Source organism: Schistocerca serialis, chromosome 1, assembly GCF_023864345.2.
Source record: "Schistocerca serialis cubense isolate TAMUIC-IGC-003099 chromosome 1, iqSchSeri2.2, whole genome shotgun sequence".
NCBI classification, from domain to species: domain Eukaryota; kingdom Metazoa; phylum Arthropoda; class Insecta; order Orthoptera; family Acrididae; genus Schistocerca; species Schistocerca serialis.
In genome coordinates this window covers 1,133,040,381-1,133,057,266 of record NC_064638.1, presented here as the reverse complement: position 1 = coordinate 1,133,057,266, position 16,886 = coordinate 1,133,040,381, and the positions used below count along the sequence as shown (strand labels likewise).

At 40.7% G+C, this 16,886-nt stretch overlaps 1 protein-coding gene across 1 annotated transcript in view; it reads left to right on the top strand.

Annotated features, from left to right (window-relative positions):
• The window catches only part of LOC126417204 (mannosyl-oligosaccharide alpha-1,2-mannosidase IA-like), a 66,015-nt gene that overhangs the window by 46,136 nt on the left and 2,993 nt on the right, over positions 1–16,886 (top strand). The window contains exons 5-8 of the mRNA XM_050085102.1: positions 7,761–7,985; positions 8,100–8,383; positions 15,236–15,352; positions 16,650–16,806. Of these exons, the coding sequence (XP_049941059.1) occupies positions 7,761–7,985; positions 8,100–8,383; positions 15,236–15,352; positions 16,650–16,769 (746 nt within the window). The 3' untranslated portion in view covers positions 16,770–16,806. The remainder of the gene's footprint in view (positions 1–7,760; positions 7,986–8,099; positions 8,384–15,235; positions 15,353–16,649; positions 16,807–16,886) is intronic.

Genomic DNA, 16,886 nt, shown 5'->3' with positions numbered 1-16,886 from the left:
AAGATTTGAAGTGGAAAGTCTTAACATACTCTGATGCGTTATGATACTGTTAAAATAAAAATCAGAAGTAAATTTACTGTAATGTAAGGAATATGTAAGATAAATTAAGAGGCATTTGTTGTTTTATGTGATACAGATTTTTCAAATATAATGGTTGTGAAATTTTTATTTGTGGATAGTGCGACACACACACACACACACACACACACACACACACACACATTGTCTAAGAGAGAGAGAAATCAAGGAGAAAAGAAACAACAAAATATGTGGCAAGCAATGATCTCAATACTTCAACTAGAGTCACTTGGAAAGGAGTAGGCTGCAGCATTATTGAAATAAAGATTCCAAAATTTGCTCATAATAATCCAGGAAAAATGAGAGACTGCTGAATGAAAATGTGATAGTGGAAAATCCAGGATGGAATATAAAAATATTATAAAAAGGAAAGATGTTACTCACCTCTGGCAGCTGAAGCCACACTCAAGTAAGTGTCGCTTCTCGCTTCAGGTGCCAGAGACTGTGCAGTCTGTGCGTGTGTGTGTGTGGGGGGGGGGGGGGGGCTTGCAAGAGCCCACTTTGGCTTTATTTTACAATTATTGTTCCCCACTTTGGCCCATATAAACAGATACTCATCTATTTTCAACAAGAGTCTTGTTGCTTATACTGTGACAGTCTTTTTGTTGTGCTTATCTGCAACCCAGCATCTCCGCTATATAATGAGTAGCAACTTCCCTTTTGATAATATTGTTGAATAAAAATCGGTATTAGGAAGATAGGCATTAATCCCACATTTGTTACATAAGCTACAGTAAGGTGTGTTGCACAATGTAACTTGAACTAATACAGACCCACTTATCCTGCCTCTCACTACTCTGAAGCATGGAGTGCACAAAAAGCAGTTACTCATACACACATGCATGCACCCTAATTTATCTAATTTTATCAGTTTCCTTGCAGAATACAGTATGTAAATATATTGTGTATTTGATAACCTGGGAAGGGAAGGGGGAAGAGGTGAGACTCATCTTTTTAGAATTCTATCCAGCCATTTGAACTTCATAAAAAATCTGGAGAAGTGAACAACATTCAAAAGTGTATCATGCAAATAGACATTTGCATAATACACTTTTTAGTAAACTTCACTTTTTCAGACACCCCCAATTATAATGCGCATATGTATTCAGCAGGAAAAATAGCAGATATTATAGTTGATTGTTTTATCTGGTGGCACATGACAAATAGTGAAAAATAATTTGTAAATTATTGCAAAAGGTAATCTCTGGAATGAATTAAAAGTCAGCTAGTTTGTTTCTCTACTATGATTAATCTGAGCAATTGCTGTTTCTAGCAACTGTTGTCCCACATACGAACACGAATATGTAGCACATTATAAACTATCTGAAAATTCTTGCTGTTACTTGGCGTTTTAATTCTTTCTTTGATATGATAAATAATTCGAGGAATGAAGGAACATAATGAGAATGAGAATGCAGTGTGCATATACAGTATTTTTAACACATTCACAATTTTTAGGATTCTGTACCTCAGTTGTCTGGTTGACTGTTAAAAATACCTTTCCTCAGGAATAAGTAGGCACATCTACTTTAAATTTATGTCACATACTAAGGTTTGTGATCTCGTAGTGGTGTAAAGCAGTTAAACTTCTAAATTAGTGCAATTAACAGATATGGCCATTTATGTCACAAATTTTGATACTTGCAAACTTACTCAAACCCTGTAGGGTATTTCCTGTTGAGCTGGAATTGTGAAATTTTGTTAGGAAACAAGTTTTAACAGAACAAGTAAAGGGAAAAAAATCCTAAAAGTATTAATTTGTAATTATACAAACGAAAAAAGTATTGATTTCTATTTTTCTCTTTTGCCCCGCTTCTTATCCTACTTCAGACTTAAAATTAAAACTTACTCAAAAGTCTTGGAATTTCTGGGACTGACATCTTACCAGTGTCAGTGTTGATAACAGGCAAAAATTTTTGAGATTCTTGATTGCTGGGATAGATTAATTGCCTATATACGAGGGAGGATCAAAATGCACAATAATTTTTTTCACCCCCAGTTGTTGTTGTTGTTGTTGATGTTGTTATGGTCTTCAGTCCTGAGACTGGTTTGATGCAGCTCTCCATGCTAATCTATCCTGTGCAAGCTCCTTCATCTCCCAGTACCTACTGCAACCTACATCCTTCTGAATCAGCTTAGTGTATTCATCTCTTGGTCTCCCTCTACGATTTTTACCCTCCACACTGCCCTCCAATGCTAAATTTGTGATCCCTTGATGCCTCAGGACATGTCCTGCCAACCGATCCCTTCTTCTAGTCAAGTTGTGCCACAAACTTCTCTTCTCCCCAATCCTATTCAATACCTCCTCATTAGTTACGTGATCTACCCACCTAATCTTCAACATTCTTCTGTAGCACCACATTTCAAAAGCTTCTATTCTCTTCTTGTCCAAACTATTTATCGTCCATGTTTCACTTCCATACATGGCTACACTCCATACAAATACTTTCAGAAACGACTTCCTGACACTTAAATCTATACTCGATGTTAACAAATTTCTCTTCTTCAGAAACGCTTTCCTTGCCATTGCCAGTCTACATTTTATATCCTCTCTAATTCGACCATCATAAGTTATTTTGCTCCCCAAATAGCAAAACTCCTTTACTACTTTAAGTGTCTCATTTCCTCATCTAATTCCCTCAGCATCACCCGATTTAATTTGACTACATTCCATTATCCTCGTTTTGCTTTTGTTGATGTTCATCGTATATCCTCCTTTCAAGACACTATCCATTCCGTTCAACTGCTCGTCCAAGTCCTTTGCTGTCTCTGACAGAATTACAATGTCATCAGCAAACCTCAAAGCTTTTATTTCTTCTGCCTGGATTTTAATACCTACTCCGAATTTTTCTTTTGTTTCCTTTACTGCTTGCTCAATATACAGATTGAATAATATCGGGGAGAGGCTACAACCCTGTCTCACTCCCTTCCCAATCACTGCTTCCCTTTCATGTCCCTCGACTCTTATAACTGCCATCTGATTTCTGTACAAATTGTAAATAGCCTTTCGCTCCCTATATTTTACCCCTGCCACCTTTAGAATTTGAAAGAGAGTATTCCAGTCAACATTGTCAAAAGCTTTCTCTAAGTCTACAAATGCTAAAAACTTAGGTTTGCCTTTCCTTAATCTTTCTTCTAAGATAAGTCGTAAGGTCAGTATTGCCTCACGTGTTCCAACATTTCTACGGAATCCAAACTGATCTTCCCTGAGGTCGGCTTCTACCAGTTTTTCCATTCGTCCGTAAATAATTCGCGTTAGTATTTTGCAGCTGTGACTTTAAACTGATAGTTCTGTAATTTTCACATCTGTCAACACCTGCTTTCTTTGGGATTGGAATTATTATATTCTTCTTGAAGTCTGAGGGTATTTCACCTGTCTCGTACATCTTGCTGACCAGATGGTAGAGTTTTGTCAGGACTGGCTCTCCCAAGGCCGTCAGTAGTTCTAATGGAATGTTGTCTACTCCCGGGGCCTTGTTTCGACTCAGGTCTTTCAGTGCTCTGTCAAACTCTTCACGCAGTATGTTATCTCCCATTTCATCTTCATCTACGTCCTCTTCCATTTCCATAATATTGTCCTCAAGTACATTGCCCTTGTATAGACCCTCTGTATACTCCTTCCACCTTTCTGCTTTCCCCTCTTTGCTTAGAACTGGGTTTCCATCTGAGCTCTTGATATTCATACAAGTGGCTCTCTTTTCTCCAAAGATCTCTTTAATTTTCCTGTAGGCTGTATCTATCTTACCCTAGTGAGATAAGGCTCTACATCCTTACATTTGTCCTCTAGCCATGCCTGCTTAGCCATTTTGCACTTCCTGTCAATCTCATTTTTGAGACATTTGTATTCCTTTTTGCCTGCTTCATTTACTGCATTTTTATATTTTCTCCTTTCATCAATTAAATTCAATATTTCTTCTCTTACCCAAGGATTTCTACTAGCCCTCGTCTTTTTACCTACTTGATCGTCTGCTGCCTTCACTACTTCATCCCTCAGAGCTACCCATTCTTCGTCTACTGTATTTCTTTCCCCCATTCCTGTCGATTGTTCCCTTATACTGTCCCTGAAACTCTGTACAACCTCTGGTTTAGTCAGTTTATCCAGGTCCCATCTCCTTAAATTCCCACATTTTTGCAATTTTTTCAGTTTGAAGCTACAGTTCATAACCAATAGATTGTGGTCAGAGTCCACATCTGCCCCTGGAAATGTCCTACAATTTAAAACCTGGTTCCTAAATCTCTGTCTTACCGTTATATAATCTATCTGATACCTTTTAGTATCTCCAGGGTTCTTCCAAGTATACAACCTTCTTTTATGATTCTTGAACCAAGTGTTAGCTATGATTAAGTTATGCTCTGTGCAAAATTCTACCAGACAGCTCCCTCTTTCATTTCTTAGCCCCTTCTCTCCCTTTTCCTACTCTCGAATTCCAGTCACCCATGACTATTAAGTTTTCGTGTCCCTTCACTACCTGAATAATTTCTTTTATCTCATCACACATTTCATCAATTTCTTCATCTGCAGAGCTAGTTGGCATATAAACTTGTACTACTGTAGTAGGCGTGGGTTTCGTGTCTATCTTGGCCACAATAATGCGTTCACTATGCTGTTGGTAGTAGCTTAACCGCACTCCTATTTTTTTATTCTTTATTAAACCTACTCCTGCATTACCCCTATTTGATTTTGTATTTATAACCCTGTATTCACCTGACCAAAAGTCTTGTTCCTCCTGCCACCGAACTTCACTAATTCCCACTATATCTAACTTTAACCTATCCATTTCCCTTTTTAAATTTTCTAACCTACCTGCCCGATTAAGGGATCTGACATTCCACGCTCCGATCCGTAGAATGCCAGTTTTCTTTCTCCTGATAACGTCGTCGTCCTGAGTAGTCCCCGCCCGGAGATCCGAATGGGAGACTGTTTTACCTCCGGAATATTTTACCCAAGAGGACGCCATCATCATTTAACCATACAGTAAAGCTGCATACCCTCGGGAAAAATTACGGCTGTAGTTTCCCCTTGCTTTCAGCCGTTCGCAGTACCAGCACAGCAAGGCCATTTTGGTTAGTGTTACAAGGCCAGATCAGTCAATCATCCAGACTGTTGCCCCTGCAACTACTGAAAAGGCTGCTGCCCCTCTTCAGGAACCACACGTTTGTCTGGCCTCTCAACAGATACCCCTCCGTTGTGGTTGCACCTATGGTACGGCTATCTGTATCTGTATCTGTATCTGTATCGTTGAGGCACGCCACCCCCAGTATTACAGCTAAAATGTTGAAATTTCATGATGATATAGTTTTAAGTTTGTGCCACAGAGGGTATTTTGTTTTCATTTGCAGCTATAATGAGGGAAGCCTGAACTATGAAACAAACTTGACATACATGTTACTGTCATCAATTTGTGAAGAGGAGCAAAGCATACTTTGACGTTTGTGAGCCAAAGGGCATAAAAAAGTGAAATTCACAGGGGCATGTGTGGTGTGTATGGGGATGTGTATATGGACTACAGGAATATCCCAAAGATGGCCCTGTGAACCTTAGTGATTTGCCACTCTCCAGGTGACTGGTAACAGCTGCAACCCTGCAGAATCTCGGAGCCATTGAAGTAGCAATTTTGAACAACTGGTGTGTGCAACTGCAAAACTTATCACAGCAGTTCATCATTTCCTATGGTGCAGTGTGCAATATTGTTCATGACACGTTGAAATTTTGTAAAGTTCGTGCTTGCTGGGAAATTTTGTAAAGTTCGTGCTTGCTGGGTGCTGAAGAACCTGACAGACAAACTTCTATGACGAGCAACTGATGCCAAGCTTGGATCACTTAACGAATTATTCCACAGAATAGCATCACTTTCTGAAAGGAATCATCATTACTGATGAGTTGGGGGCTACCAATGCATGCCTGAAGCCAAGCAGACCTCTATGGAGTGGAAACATGCTGGTTCCACACTACGAAAGAGATTCAAAGTGATTGTCTGCTAGGAAAGTGGTTGTGACAGTGTTCTGGGATATTCATGGTGTGTTGTTGGCAGACTTACTGAACATGGGATCACTGTCACTGCTGCAGCCTACATTAAAACTTTAGTTAAGTTGTGTTGTGCCTTTCATGACAAACACCACAGCATTAATATTAACGGTGTCAAACTGCTTCATTACTATGCTCACCCCCATGCTGCTGCTCCTGTTCGTAAGAAAAATCTGCAAATTTGGGTGAGAGGTGCTCCTGCATCCACCATAAACTCTGGACTTTTCACCGTTCGACTTTCATATATTTGTTATATATCTTGCTTATGGTGTGAATGGCAGCAGCTCATCAAGTAAACTACTTCTGAGTAAAAGTTGGTCATGATAACTGATCGAAAATTTGAAGAGATTGCCCCACAGACAGTGCCTCGGCTACCTAAGCATTGCTGCATATACATCCAAAACACATTCATGAATTGGCAATATGGGAGGGACTCCATAAATTAATTCCTTGACCACCTCAATAAGATTCATCAATACATTAAATTTATCATAGAGTTTGAGGAGAACTGTCTCCCATTTCTTGATGTTCACGTGCAGGAGAAACCTGCATGCTCTGGGACATAGAGGAAACTGACGCACATGCACCTGTACCTTCCAGTGACTAACTGGCATCATAAAGGACTGGGATACTCCTCTCTGACAATTCAGGTACATAGAGCAAAGACCATGTAATGAGAGCAACCTACCAATGGAGCTAGATCACTTGAAAGCACTTCTGCTTCTAACAGCTACAGAAATGAAGTACCTGTACTTACGAAGACACCAGGGCACACAGGTGCAACAACAAGAACAAAGAAAGAGGAAACAATGAAAGAGAAGAGAAGATTGTGTTCGTGCTTTATGTTTTTGCAGCTTCTGTGAGAACCAGTCAAGCTCTTTCTGAGAAAGATATTAAGCCCCATATTTCTACCACCATGAAAATAAGAAACTTGTGGGATAGTGTGGAAGATAATCACAGATTTCGTACACATAGGGTCTATTACATTTTGTACCAATGTGGGAGATCATCCATCAGACAAACGCAATGGTATGTACCCCAACATTGCACGGAACATAAAGGCAACAAAAGAGTTGGGCAGGAAAATAAAAGTGCACTGACCAAGGAGTACCGATGAATCTTGTTAATTGAGGTAAGAAATTTGCCTGTAGCAGACCACATGAGTAGAGTAGAAGTGGATGGTGGAAGTGAGTTGCCAGCTACGTAAACAGTTGACCAGGGTGCTATTAAACTGTTGTGGAGTGGCCTTTGTGAGAATTAAATGCCATCTGCAGATATTATATAATGAGGTGGACTGGCACTTTGTCAGAAAATGGAAAGAGAAGTGGCCTTTCCAAAATGTCACACAGACAGTTCAATCTTATACGGCAAGAAACCCAGGATGATGATACTATATTGATATGCCCCAGAAAACTTCGTAGGTCAACCATATACATTACAACCTTAGATTAGTTTCATTGGTGTGTGAAGAATCTTGCACCTATGTCACAGTCTTTCAGTGTATGAGGCATTTAATGTGATAGTAAAGATTTGATTCAGTGATCAATTCGTTAGTAAAGTGTTTAATGATGTGCTTAGGAAAATGTAAAGAATTTTAACTGTGATTCATGTGTGAATAATGTATAGGTCTAAATAGGAAAAACAACATCCATTGCAGATCACATGTCCATTGGTGGCTTGGGTGACAGCTTTTATGAGTATCTGCTGAAGGCTTGGCTGCAGTCGGGCCGCGAAGACCAGGAGGCACGCCAGATGTATGACGATGCTATGCATGCCATCATCCAGCACATGGTCCGTGTATCCCCTGGTGGCCTTACATATATCTCGGACCTAAAATTTGATCGCTTGGAACACAAAATGGATCATCTTGGTTGCTTCTCAGGTCAGTATTGCCAAGTAGTGCATCTTTTTATGTTTTCTTGACAGATCTTGGCAGTTGTTTTAATTTTTGTTGCCCTCATATGTAAGCAATTAAATGTGCCACTATCTGTTACAGGTGGTATGTTTGGTTTGGCTGCCCACACTCTTAAAAATGATATGTCAGAAAGATACATGGAAATTGCCGAGGGTGTTACTAGAACCTGTCACGAGTCTTATGACAGGACTGCTGCGAAGCTCGGCCCGGAAGCTTTCCGCTTCACTGAGGCTATTGAAGCAAAAGCACTGAAGAGTAATGAAAAGTATTACATCTTGAGGCCAGAAGTCATTGAATCATACTTCATCATGTGGCGACTGACCAAGGATCAGAAGTACAGGGAATGGGGCTGGGAAGCTGTACAGGTATATAGATTTCACTTTTTACAGTACTCATAATTTAGTTTTTTATTAGTGAAAAATTATTGAAGAACATTTGTTGTTGCTATGTTTGTATTATTATTATTATTATTGGTGATTCACAGGAGCTGACTCTGTGGGCTTTGCTCACTCCTGCTCCCCAGATTACTTAATTCTTTCTTGGGGCTTTGTTTGCTCTCCTCCTTCCAGGGGGACTGGATCTTACTTTTGATTGTTCTTAATTTATTCTACTTGTCACTACACTTTTGTGGAGAAGATATCTCTCGGAAATGTCTTCAGACGTAACTGCAGATGTTTGAAGATCTTCTATGGTACTTGTGAACCAGGGCCCTGCAGTTTTGGTTTTTGTGTCAAAAAAATCAAATGTCCTATTAAATAGTGCTAGTCTTTTATGGATTGTACTTGTGAGGTTCTCTACTTTTCTATAAACTTCTGTCTATGACTTTCTTTTGATGAACAACATTCTTATAACTGAATAATTCCAATAGTCCTCTAATGATGTAGCACCACTTTTTTTTTCCAACTCTCCAAGAGATCGTTCACCACCACTTAGGAACAAGGTTTTATTTCTGTTGTTTTAGGGCGCAAAAACGACTGAGGTCATATGTGCCCAGGGTACAAAGTTTTGACTGCATACAAAACTACTGGTTATAGAACTGTTGCGTAACAGCATACATAGATGTTCTTCAGCAGCTGATCTTGGTTGCAGATTAATTATGTTTGGTAGACTGTTTAAAGTTTCCTTATTCATGGCTCTTTGTCCAAACTGTTTTTCATAGTACTTAATTTTTTCTACTTTGGTAATGTCACCATATTTTGTCTGGAGTTTTTGTAGTTCATAGTAATTGTTTTTCAGCACTTCCATTGCCTCTGAGGTTATCTCTAACCTTCGGCTTTATTATACACATTATATTATATTATACTATTGTATAGTGTTATAGCAAGAACAAACATGATTTAAAGAACAGAGTACTTTCTAGAGCCAATGTAAGATACAATGAAGTACAGGTTGCACATAGCACTGAACACATTGAATGGACAACAGTAATACAGATTACAGAACTTGCTGAACACTCATTTGTGATCACTCAAATAATACTGTTTCTTTGGCGGCTCACCAGAGCACACCAGGGGACAGACTTAGATGGCCTTTATAAGTGGGCTTGTGAACTGTATGGATGTACGATCCCTCAAATCACGTGGTGAAGGTACATTACTCCTCCCTTTTACTTATATAAAAACACTAAGCACGGAAAAATATATGGTACACCAAAAGCTGTTCTGGTACTGAAAAAGCAGACTGGTATCAAAAAAACACCGGTACAGTGAAGAAAAACAAAGCACTGGTCTCACAAGACACTGTGATTACTAGTCACAGAAAACACCAATGATGGTGCAGATAAAAATTTCATTGCCCAACGACAGTGGCTGCTGCAGCATGTAGCGGGCGGGCACCGCCGAGGAGGAGTGGAAGTGATGAGGGGGCAGTATTGTGCACTGCCCCCCCCCCCTCCCCCCCCCTACCATGAGAGGCCATAGAGCAGGACTGGGGACGGCATCTCCATAGTGATATCCTTGTCAAGGTCAGTGGTTGGTGCCGGAGGTGTCAGCAGAGGCGTCGGAAATGACCGCCGCACGTGTAGGCGGTGGCAGTGGCGGTGGCAGCTGCAGTGTTAGGTGCAGCGATGGCTGCACCAGCAATGGCAATTGAGTGAGGGCAGGGGCAAGGATCCCAAACAGCTATCTGCTGGGCAGTGATCCCTGCTGCAGCACGAATGAGACTGACTGTGATAAGGAACAGGTATCGGTAGTGGCAGAGGCAGTGGGCTCCCCCACAGTGCATGGCTGCAGCTCGTCAAAGTAACGGGATGTCTGCCCGTCAGGAGGGGTGCCAGCCCCAGTGATGCTCGATAACAGCTGAAACCCATTTCGGCCTGCAGCTGAAACCGTGAGCCCAGACACGCCACCTGGTTGGAGCTGTTGTGGAGCCAGCAATGTTAGTGGATGCAGTGTCAGATGCAAAATGTAGAGGATGGTCTGTGGTTGGCTTTTACGTAGCAGTTCCACCGGGCTCTTATCCCCCACCAGCGTGAAACTGTACGAACTCAAAAATCGGTCTAAAGCAGCTTCAGGGGTCCTGCCAAATACATGCTTCCGCTTCAGAGTTTTAAATGTCCGAACCACGAGTTTGGCCTCACCATTAGATTGAGGATGAAACGGGGGGGAGCTGTGCACTAACCCGACAAAAAGATGCAAATTATCGAGAAACAAACAGGGGGCCATCGTCAGTACCTGTGGTATACAGAAGACCCTCAATTGCTAAAAGCCTAGAGGGGGCTGAAGTACTGGCTGCCACAGATGTGGATGGGCAATGTGCCATGTAGGGAGACTCAGAATAGGTGTCCACTACAAGACCCAATACTGATTTAGGAAGGGCCCAGCAAAATAGACTTGTAGACATCTCACAGCTGCTGCTGCATCGACAACAGGGTAAAAAGGTACCCGTGGGGATGCCATTTGCTGAACACGGTGAATACAAGGAGTGATAAACCATGTAACATCCCCATCTAAGCCTGGCCAATACACATGCTGACAGACCAAAACTTCAGTGTGAGAGGTCCCCCAGTGACTGACAAGCAGAAGTTGCAGTACATTATGATGTAAGAAAGTGGGAATCACAACCCAGGGAGCAGTGTCCTTCATAGGTAAAAACAGAACCCTGTCAAACACACAAAGTTGGTGCTGGATGGAGAATTAATTACACTAGGGATCCAAGGCATGGCCTAAGGATTTTTCTGGACACTTGGGCCGCACAAAAGAGAGGAAGGCGAGATATGGCATCGCCATTGATGTGTTGTGCCATCGGCTGGTAATGGATTTGATAATAATAACAGGAGAGGAAGAGAGCCCACTGCAGCAAATGATGCACTGCCTTGTCTGGCATGGAAGGTGAAGAAAAAGAGCAACAAATGGCATGTGATCCATGATTAAATAGAACTTGGAACCATACAAGAAGATGTGAAATTTCTCAAGGGCAAACACAATTACTAAAGCCTCCTTTTCAATCTGAGAGTACCACTGCTGAGCAGGAGTTAAAGTCCTAGAAGCATAAGCAATGGGTCATTTAGAATTGTCCACACATTTGTGCATCAAAACCACACCAAGATTGTGCTCAGAGGCATTTGTAGTGAATGCTCGGTCACAAGCTGGGGACCAAAAAAAGGCACATTTTTTAAAAAAAATGTGTGCAGGGGCTGAGCAACAGTGGATGTGTCCAGTAAAGCCATGACAAAGCCGCAGTTGCATCAACGTGGTGACACGTCTTGACCTCTGTGCTGGAAACTTCAAAACCTAGCTAAAAAAATTGAGGTTTGGAAGACTGCACTTGAAACCCACAGACTCCAAAACAGAAAATAGCAATTGGAGTTTGCTAAGGTGGTCTTTGGTGGAAGAATCCAAAAAAATAATATTGTTATGGGAATTACACTGAAAACTTGTGGGAGCACTAGCCATGCCAAAGGCAAGTGTTGATGTTGGTATAGGCTAAAAGGTGTACTGACAATGAGAAGGTGCCTAGTGCCCTCATCCAGAGGGAGCTGGGGGTACACTTCCAACAAATTGGTCTTGGAGAAGTGGTACACTTCCAACAAATTGGTCTTGGAGAAGTGGAAAAGTAGTGGCTGCCAGATAATTTTGGGAGCAACTCGTAAAGAGGGGGCAACAGATCATGGACTGTGCATGAATCGTGTCACTGAAATTGCTGCAGAGGTGAAGCTTACCTGTCTGCTTCTTAATGATGACCAGTGGTGTAGCCCATACACTGGAAGAAATAGGCCGAATGACACTGAGTGTCGCCAAACTTGCCATACCCATCTTCTTTATTCATCAGTAACACGTTATGTCATGGCATATGACGCAAAGTAAGTTTTGTAAAATACTTACTCTTCAATTAAAATGACAACCCAGGCTCACTAATGAAGAAAGTGGCTGACATTTTGTCCCTCTTAGATTACATCCCTCCTGTTCGTGGATTTTTCTTGTCACTAAAACTAACATATTTCAATAATGGAACCTTCTGTTTGAGAGGGATGAGTGATAAAGTAAGTCTTCTAGTAATGCTATGTAAATATTAAACAATTGAAAATACAGCGTGGAATAATGTCAATACTGTGAAAAGGATAGAACAGTACTGACCATATTAGAGATGGTGAGTTGCAGATAGGCACAACAGAAAGACTGTCAAACGAAATGCCCCCCCCCCTCCCAACACACACACACACACACACACACACACACACACACACACACACAACACTGTCTCTGACTGTTGAAGGCAGACTGTGAGCAGCTGCACATGACAGGAGAAGCAATCTGGGTGGTGGGGTAAGGAGCAATTTGGGGCGGGGAGAGATTGGGTAGGAGTGGGGGTCGGTACAGTGCTGCTCGTGGGTGTAGACAAGGAGGGGGTGGAGAGAGGGGAGGACAGACAGGTGCAGTCAGGAGATTTGATGGAGAGCAGTGGCCATTCATGCTGACAGACAGCTTGTTAGTTGTCATGCCCATGTAGATAGAACACAGCACAGTATAGCTTGTATATCACACGACTGGTTTCAAAGGTAACCCTGGCTTTGATGGGATAGCTGATGCATGTGACTGGACTGGAGTAGGTGGTGGTGAGAGAGTGTCTTGCGGCTAAAGTGTGCTTTTCCTTTTGAGATACAATATCTTGAATAACTGAAGACAAGACATGCAAAACAGCTAAAATCCTGTTGACATTGCTTCGAGAGAAGTCGCTTTTGTCACTATTTTTCTGTAAAATGTGCATGAAGATTTGGTTTTCATTACCAGCAGTAGTAATTATCAGGAAAGCAGTGTTAAATATTGGCCTGCTGTAACTGCTAACATGCAAAAGGTGTCCATATAGAGCAGCCTGAAACTACCTCTTCTGTGCAGTAGGTATTCTGTGTGTTCATTTTATTACCTCTCTTGCTTTTGTTGCTATCAGTTTTACTTTACTGTGACAGGCATGTGTGACCCATACACAGGAGATTTACAGGTTTTAAAGAACAATTCTTTGGTCATTGTGTTGCTGGCTGTTGTTGATGCAGTCACAATGTTACTTATGTACTCAACTATCTTTCCATTTTTTCTCAAAGTAGTCACTGATGACTGGTTGAAGGTACTTTATTTTGTTGGTAGATGTCCTGTAAACCCCAGTTATGTCCCTATTTGCACTGATAAATGTAGTGCTCTTGAAAGCATCAAATAAGTACATCATCTCCTGTCCTGCACCATGGATACTGTCACCTTTTTTTTGTGAAGAGAAGTAGTGAAAATTTTGTCTCTCTAGAGCTAAATCTTCTAAATTGCACTATTTTGCAGCTCACTTGAGTTTAAAAATCATCTGTTACATGTTAGATGGGCTTTTTAAGGAGGATTGTGTCCTTTTGTATCTCAGGGATTCAAATGCAGCTCAATCTGTTGAACTGTCAGTGGAATACATGTTGCACATCAGTAATTCAAATTTACAAATTGCAATTCAGAAATTAACCATTCTTTTAATGGTGTTGCTGTTTTCATACTGATAAGTGACATCACCACTGAAGCTTTTATGGAGATTCTACATGAAGTATAATTTTGAAACTTTGTTTGTTCATTAATGTTGGAGTAGGTGCCTGCCCAGCTAGTTGTGCGGTCTAAGGTGCTGCTTCCCGAACGGGAAGGTGTGCCGGTCCCTGACACAAATCAGTCTGGCGGATTAGAGTCGAGGTCCGGTGTGCCGACCAGACTGTGGATGGTTTTTCAGGCGGTTTTCAATCTGCCTTGGCAAATGTGGGCTGGTTCCCCTTATTCCGCCTCAGTTAAGACCGTAGCAGCAATTGCTGTGCAATCACAGTTTCCATGTACATGTACACCATAATTATTCTACCAAACATTTGGGGTTACACTCATCTGGTATGAGACATTACGGGGGGGATATGAGATCCACTGGGGGCCAAACCGCACGGTAACCCTGGGTTCGGTGTGAGGCGGCAGTGGGGTGGGTGGACTGCTGTGGCCTGTTGTGGGGTTGTGAACCACTGAGGGCTATGGCAGGACGAAGTCTCTCCATCATTTCTAGGTCCCCGGTTTACTACAAACATACAATGTTGGAGTATATCTGTGTTTTGTTAGTAAGAAATAAAATCCTAAAATATACTTCATTATGAATAGCTATGCACTGTATAGTGCTTCAAGAATATTTTCTGTAATTTATAACTTCACTTTCTGGATAACTCTAGAAGTCACATTACCATTCTTCATATAGGACAGTTACCCATGTGAGGAAAATGTTAAGCTAGTGACACTAATGAAATGTGAAATGCAGTACGCCATTGCCTAACAGAGCTCTTCATTCTCTGACAAAATGCAGCTGTCGGGTTACCCTGGTTTGCCTGCATTTCAACTGATGGTAAGGCAGTTTCTAATGTGCTGAAAAGAGGCTTGATCATTAATGTATTGCTCACTAATGATCCAGCCATAAATGTTACATATTGCACCTTACTGTGATTTTTCTATTGTGCGTGTATTATGATCCTGTTTGTAATTTAGTGATTTTTTTTCTATCAGCAATTAGTTTTTAAACATTTTGACCAGATTTGCCTGGTGATGACTCTGTATGGATTCCAAATAAATTATCCCAAAATCGAATTTCTGTTATCATCATAATTAGTGAATATTGCGAATAGAAGACACCAGAATAACGACCACACGTACAGATGTTAATGCTGTTTTGTATCAAAGAAATGCATTATGTGGTTTATTGTTGTAATTTTGTGTCTTTGTTGTTTTATTTAGGCACTGGAGAAACACTGCAGAGTTCCTGGTGGCTATACAGGCCTTAAAAATGTTTACCTTGATGATCCTCCAAAGGATGATGTGCAGCAAAGCTTCTTCCTAGCAGAAACATTGAAGGTACTTAAAAATTATACAAATTCTACATAATTTGAGATCTTATTATAAATTTTGCTCATAGTAATTCCTCAGTTTGTAGCTACTTTGTGCTTAATTTCTCCAAGGCTGTGAAAATACAAAATACTGATTTAAACAATGGAAAATCCAGGATGGAATTTAACAATATTTTGAAAAGGAAAGTTGCTACTTGCCATACAGCGGAGACGCTGAGTTGCAGATAGGCACAACAAAAAGACTCTCACAGTTCAAGCTTTCAGACATTAAGACACACACACACACACACACACACACAACTGCAGTCTCAGACAACTGAAACCATGTAATGAGCAGCAGCACCAGCAGCTGTGACCAAAATAGTGTGTCATGAAGTGTGGGCCCTAATTTTAACCAGTAAAGAAAATAAAAATATTGAACTTTGAGTTATAAGTAGAACTCCCAGCTAACAGCAGAAACGTTTACATGAAGAAAGAAGTTTGAGGTCTAATGAAATAATGTCGGTTTGGCCCTTTGCATAAATTAAGTGCCTTGGGAAGAGATTTGAAGGGCCCATTTAATAAGCAAAAGGAAGGGATGTTATTACAACAACAGCAATAATTCAAAGCCTTTAAATCACCACATGGAAGACTTGCCTGCGAGTCACAGATATCGCCCTGTTGCCGCAAAATCACCAGCTCTCTCCCCAAAGGAAAACTGCTTTCGGACTTACCCGAAGCCTACCCTTCCCCTATGCAGTATTTGGAAACAGTGTGTGTCATTGCAAGGAGCTTAAGGTAGACTATCACAGATTCTTTGCAGGCATCATAGGAGTCCATGATGTATTGTCTGTCTAGCCATTTCTGAAGAGCTTAGGAGTATAATATTTAACTACTGAGAATAGCAAATTGTTGATACATTTTCCAATATTGAAGATTGCACAATGACATTGTAGTAATTTGATGCCATCACTACCGGTACTATCATCCTCCAATCCAAGTATTTTTCTATTCAGAAGTTTCATTGTAAATGCAACTATTTGTGTGTAAAAATGGTGGTAACATTATCTTTGCTAAGTAAAAATTTGCCTTTGTTATAATCTTATGTATCCTGTTGTGTGTATTTCACTGTCATTGTTTTTCACTGATCATTCTATATTAATTGTCATTGCCTTACAGATTGAGAGACTGGTTAGGAAATACCTGTTGTTCATAGCTGTTCCTTATTTTCTTCCAAATGTGTACTGCTGTCAATTGCAACAAAAGATACTACACCAGGTGATGATTGCCATAGGTGTTGTCAGTGTGATGTGTTTTTGTTTCAGTACCTGTACTTGCTGTTCAGTGATGACAGTTTGATTTCACTTAATGAGTGGGTCTACAATACAGAAGCTCACCCATTGCCAATAAAAGGTGTCAACCCACTCTACAGAGAGCAATTATAAGGACTGAATCTTTAGGATGCTAATTTATTTATTTCAGGTAACAAAAAGTTACACTTACTGATTCTTATAAATTTAAAGTTCTGTATTTTTATTATATTTTTAGTCATAGCCATTTAA